At 38.3% G+C, this 6,292-nt stretch overlaps 1 protein-coding gene across 2 annotated transcripts in view; it reads left to right on the top strand.

Moving 5' to 3' along the window:
* The window catches only part of Ddx50 (DEAD (Asp-Glu-Ala-Asp) box polypeptide 50), a 42,561-nt gene that overhangs the window by 28,144 nt on the left and 8,125 nt on the right, over nucleotides 1-6,292 (top strand). For both annotated transcript variants that reach the window (XM_013017210.1, XM_013017211.1), the window contains 4 exons: nucleotides 857-1,018; nucleotides 1,643-1,762; nucleotides 2,741-2,814; nucleotides 3,030-3,189. In XM_013017210.1, the coding sequence (XP_012872664.1) occupies nucleotides 857-1,018; nucleotides 1,643-1,762; nucleotides 2,741-2,814; nucleotides 3,030-3,189 (516 nt within the window). The remainder of the gene's footprint in view (nucleotides 1-856; nucleotides 1,019-1,642; nucleotides 1,763-2,740; nucleotides 2,815-3,029; nucleotides 3,190-6,292) is intronic.

The raw sequence follows: 6,292 nt of genomic DNA on the forward strand, positions 1-6,292 counted from the left end.
TTTACTTCCCAGTTGTGGCTCAAGTAGTGTAGAGCACTGAGGAAAAAAAAAAATCTCGGTGATAGCACCTAGGCTGACTGACACCAAAAACAAATATAACACACACACACACACACACACACACACACACACGTTTTACTTCCCAGTTCTTCAAAAAATATCTAAGCTGGGCACTGGTGGCTCATGCCTGTAATCTTAGCTATTCAGGAGGTTGAGATCTGAGAATTACAGTTCAAAGCTATCCCTGTCAGGAAAGTCCATGAGACTTATCTCCAATTACCCACCAGAAAACTAGAAGTGGTGCTGTGGCTCAAGTGGTAGAGCACTTGGCTTGCGCTGAAGAGCTCAGAGACAGTGCCCAGGCCCAGAGTTGAAGTCCCATGACCAAAAAAAAATAATAATTTAGCAGAATATCTGCCAAATCATTAGTGGTAAATTGTTGGTACATTTGCATCCTACATTTGGTGTAATTTGATTTTTTTTAAATAAGAGAATTGTTACAATTGTTTAAAACAAAGCCATTAAAAAGCAACATAAGCTGAATGTAATCCCAATACTTGGGAATCTGAGTTACAAGAATCTTGAGTTTAAGGGCAGCCTGGAGACTCTGTCTCTAAAATAATAGCCAAAGCTCACAACAAAAAGGAGCACAGGCTAGACTAGAGGCGTGACTCAGAGGTCAGAGTACCTACAGTGAAGGAAAATGCCTAACTAGAGCACAAGTCCCTGGGTTCTAGTGCTGTTGCCTACAAACACAAAAAAATAAAGCTTAAAAGAGTATAGACCTGATTGTGTTACGGTATTCTTTGTAAGTATGAGCTGTATGCTTCATTTTCTCCCTTTTTTTAAAAAATAGAATGCCCAGTGTTTACATGGGGACATTGCCCAGTCACAAAGAGAAATTACACTGAAAGGCTTCAGAGAAGGTAGTTTTAAAGTATTGGTTGCAACCAATGTGGCTGCTCGTGGTTTGGACATACCTGAGGTTGACCTGGTGATTCAAAGTTCTCCTCCACAGGTAGGAAATGGGAATGATTTGGGGAAAATAAGAGCAATTTCATAAATTGATGTTTTATTTACAAAGTGTGTGGAGTTTAGAATGTGAAAGATAGGCCATTTGTTTTAGCTATGTTTTTGTAACTTGGTGTTAAATTGACTTTCATAAATGACTGACTACACTGTTTGGATCTAAAGCTTGGCCCAACAAAACCATACAAAAGAATTTTAAAAAACTGATTATGAATAACTGAGATAGATTATTTAAAACATTTTTGAGCTTTTATCCTAAGTTCTAGCAAATAAATTAAAATTAATAAGTACAAAGTACCTGAGTACCTGTGGCTCACACCTGTAATTCTGGTTACTCAGGAGACTAAGATCTGAGGATCATGGATCAAAGTCAGACCAGACAGGAAAGTCCATAAGACTCTTACCTCCAATAAACTACCCAGAAAAGGCAAGAAGTGGAGCTCTGGCTCAAGTGGTAGAGCGTAAGTCTTGAACAGAATAGATTAGGGACAGGACCTGAGTTCATGCCCCAGGACTGGCACAAAAAAATAAAAAGAAAAATTTTTTAAATTATTTGAATGTTGGAATGACTGTAGAACTTGATAAGTTTTGAAAAGTACTTTATTATTTTTAGGATGTTGAATCCTATATTCATCGCTCTGGACGCACCGGAAGAGCTGGCCGGACAGGGATTTGTGTATGTTTTTATCAACCAAGAGAAAGAGGTCAACTAAGATATGTGGAACAAAAGGCAGTAAGTAAAGTTAAATAATCTCAGCCTTATTGCCTAAATGATGCCTTAGAAGACAGCTCTTTTTACATTTGTTCTCTCAAATCAATCCACCTAACAACTTACTTTAAAGTGAAATTGGATGTGAAGCATGAAGCATGTGGAGAGCTAAATTTGTATTAGCTGCAAGACTTTTGTCTTACACAGTTTCTATTGTGAAGACAGAAGAGCTGACTTTCTAAATTTTCCTTTGAGTTTTTCTCATTACTAAAACCAGAAGAGTATTATGTTTCCATCATCTCAGTCCAGCATTGTAGATGGGTGATTGTGACATTGTTTTGGCGTAGTAGTAAAAAAAAAAAAATTGGTATTGTTAATGGCATAATAGCCATTTTTTAATGATTTAGACTTTTTTGGTGGTATTTCAGGCTTTTCTCTTCATTTACTTATTTATTTTTTTATTTTTTGTGCTGGTCCTGGAACTTGAACTAGCATAGGAACACTGAGGTTTTATGCTGAAGGCTCTACCACTTGAGCCACAGCTCCACATATAACCTTTTAATTAATTGGAGTTAAGAGTTTAATGAACTTTCCTGCCTAACCTGGCTTCAAATCACGATCTTCAGATCTTAGCCTCCTGAATAGCTAGGATTACAGGCATGAGCCACCAACATCTGGCTTCCCCTACTTTTATGATGTATGTTTTTATATGATACTTCTTACACTTTGTAAAAAAAGATGGAATAATAAAAAAATAGATTTAATCAATGGCTTTTTCTACTTCGTCAGTTTATTTGCAAATGAATTTCCATGATTATATCTTGAGGGCAATTCAATTTTTGTTTCTCTTTTTGGAATTTATATTTTTAGAAAAAGCAGATCTTTTCATCATGGCTTGGAAATCGTTAACTCCAAGAAATGAAAATACAACAAATTATATCAATTTAGGAATTACAGTGCAACAACTTCCATTTTTCTTTAATGTAATTCTTTCATTTTCAGGGGATTACTTTTAAACGTGTAGGTGTTCCTTCTACAATGGATTTAGTTAAATCTAAAAGCATGGATGCCATCAGGTATGCTTTCTGACCTTGCTGAATAATTTTTTCCTTTGTATTAGGCTATTCATCTTTAAGCTCCTAGTCAAATGTCAGAAAATTTTAGTCACCAGTTTTCCCAGCAGACATTAAAGTTATAATAAAATATGAAAATACTCTTTTCTATTCAGTCTCTTATCTTTCCTTTTCTTCCTATGTCTTGATCAATAAAATTTACTATTTTTAAACCATAGGTCTCTGGCATCTGTTTCTTATGCTGCTGTTGATTTTTTCCGACCATCAGCCCAAAGACTTATTGAAGAGAAAGGGGCAGTGGATGCATTGGCAGCAGCATTAGCACATATTTCTGGAGCATCAAGCTTTGAACCACGATCTTTGATCACCTCTGATAAGGTAAAATGGGCCAGAAACTTGTGAATGTTGGTAGAAAGTTAAAACTGGCCTTTAGCAATTGATGCATAACAAATTACTGAGTATTGCATTTAATTTAATTCCTCGGTGTGTTACTTTCTGTGTAATAAAAAACTATTTCTTGGAAGTGAAGCTGTGTCCCAAGTGGTAGAGTACTTGTCGAGCAGAAAGGTTCAGGGACAGACAGGGTCCAGGACCTGAGTTCAAGCCCTAGGACCAATACACACATCTAGTCATGGTGGTATATACCTATAATCCTAGCACTAAGGAGGCTGAGGCAGGAGGATCTGAAGTTTGAGTCTAGGCTGAAATACATTGCAATCCTAATATCAGGTAAAATAGACTTCAAATTAAAATTCGTGAGAAGAGATAAAGAAGGTCGCTACATACTAAATAAGGGATCTCTCCTTCAGGAGGATATTACAATTCTAAATATCTATTCGCCAAACAACGGAGCACCCAAATTTATCCAAGAAACACTACTTTCCCTCAAATCCCACATAGATCCAAAGACATTAATTGTTGGGGATTTTAACACACCACTCTCCCCACTAGATAGATCAACTAGGCTGAAATACATAGTAAGATCCTGTCTCAAAAAAGTAGAACAGAGAAACAGATAAAGTCTCCCACTATTACTGTGTTGGGGTCTGTGATGTTCTGTGAATCTTAAGACAGTTTGTTTAATGTATTTAGGTGCTCCATTGTTTGGTACATAAATACTAACCACTGTGATTTCCTCTTCATGGGTCATTCCCTGTCTCTTCATGCTGATTTTTATGAGAAGTCTATTTTATTGGATACCAGTATGGCTACTCTGGTCTTCTTTCAAGATGCATTTTCATGAAGATCTTTTTCTATCCTTTCACTCAGAATTTGTGTTTATACTGTGAGATGAGTTTCTTGGAGACAATAAATGGTTTGATTTTTTTTTTTTTAATCTGATCTGCTGAGACGGTTTATGTTTAATGTTACTGTGGAGAAATATATTGTGTTTCCTGCCGTTTTGTTGTTTTCCTGTATAGAGGGACAAAAAGAGAGGAAAGGATTGAAGGAAGGAAACTGAATCTTCTCATTTTTTTCTACTCTTCAATAGAATACAGCACCCCTTCTAAGTTTTCAAGTCTATAGAAAAATTCAGAAACTACTACAGTAAATAACCATGTACTATACACCTAGAATCAACAACTACTAACATGGTATTATATTTGCTTTGCATATGCTTTTCTTGTTAAACTATTTGAAGTTGAAACATGATATCATTTCTGAATATTTAAATGTGCATTTTTTTTTCCTGATACTAGGGTATAAACTCAGATCCTGAGTGCTGTCCCTTAGCTTTTTTGCTCAAAGCTAATGCTGTACCACTTGAAACATAGTTTCACTTCTGACTTTTTTTACTTGTTAGTTGGAGATAAGTGTCTCCTTAGATTTGTCTCCCTGGCTGGCTTCAAACAATGATCCTCAGATTTCAGCTTCTTGAGTGGCTAGGATTACAGGTATGAGCCACCAGTGCCCAGCTTCATCTTCTAAGACTAAGAATTTTCATGCCAAAGCTGACCACCGGTGGCTCACGCTTATAATCCTAGCTACTCAGGAGGCTAAGATCTGAGGATAACAATTCAAAGCCAGTCCGGGCAGAAAAAGTCCATGAGACTCTTACCACCAGAAAACCAGAAGTGGTACTGTGGCTCAAGTGCTAGAGCTGTAGTCTTGAGCTGAAGAGCTGAGGGACAGTGCCCAGGCCGAGTTCAAGTCCCACTACGGACAAAAAAAGAATTTTCAGGCAAGATGGCAGTGGCTCATGCCTGTAATACTAGCTACTCAGGACGCTAGATCTGGATCATGGTTCAAATCCAACCCCAAGGACTTTTCCTTGAGGGAAAAGTGGTTAATTTTCAATTAACCACTAAAAAGCCAGAACTGGAACTGTTGTTCAAGTGGTAGATTACTATCTAGCCTTGGACATGAAAGTCCAGGGATGGCTCCCAGGACCTGAGTTCAATCCCCCGTACTGTCACACACACAAAAAAGAATAATATTCACTTACATAATTACAATATTTTAGTCTCTGTACATGAAAAGCAGTAATAGGACTAGTCAAGTACCAATGGTTCATGCCTATACTCCTAGCTACTCAGGAAGCTGAGATCTGAGAATCTCAGTTTGAATCCATTGTAAGCAGACAAATCTTGAGTCTATCTTCAGTTAACTAGTATAAAACCAAAAGAGAGATTATAGTTTAAGTGGTAGAATACCAGCTGTGCGTGAAAAAGCTGGGAGAGACAAAGAAAGAGATGGGGAATGGAATTCAAGCTCCATTTCTTGCACTCATACACAAAGAGTTCTATATTAGTCATTTAATATCTAACCTATGTCCAGATTTATTCTGCCAAAACACCTGTTTATCTGCAGGGAAATCAGCCCTTAGGTTGCACAGCATTGTACTGATTATTGCATACCACAAAGTATTCTTTAAAAATTAATTTATTTTTTATTTGTTTATTTTAATTTTTTGGGTCCGGTTGTGGGGCCTGAACTCTGGGCCTGGGTGTTGTCCCTCAGCTCTTCAGCTCAAGGCTAGCGCTCTACCACTTGAGTCACAGCACCACTTCCAGCTTTTTTTCTTTTTGCTTATATGGTGCTGAGGAATCGAACCCAGGGCCTCAGGCATGCAAGGCAAGCGCTCTACCACTGAGCCACCTTCCCAGCCCTAAAAATTAATTTTTATTTATTTATTTCTTGTTGGTCCTGGGGCTTCAACCCTGGGCTTGGGCGCTGTCCTTACGCTCTTCAGCTCAAGGCGAGTGCTCTACCCCTTAAGCCACAGCACTACTTCGGGTTTTCTAGTGGTTTATTGGAGGTAAGAGTCTCATGGGGGCTGGGAAGGTGGCTCATGGGCTGGGAAGGTGGCTCAGTGGTAGAGTGCTTGCCTTGCATGCATGAGGCCCTGGGTTCCATTCCTCAGCACCACATAAACAGAAAAAGCCCGAAGTGTCGCTGTAGCTCAAGCAGTAGAGCTCTAGCCTTGAGCTGAGGGACAGCGCCCAGGCCCAGAGTTCAGATCCATGACCGGCAAAAAAAA

The sequence above is a fragment of the Dipodomys ordii genome, unplaced genomic scaffold (assembly GCF_000151885.1).
Source record: "Dipodomys ordii isolate 6190 unplaced genomic scaffold, Dord_2.0 Scaffold34, whole genome shotgun sequence".
Lineage (NCBI taxonomy): Eukaryota > Metazoa > Chordata > Mammalia > Rodentia > Heteromyidae > Dipodomys > Dipodomys ordii.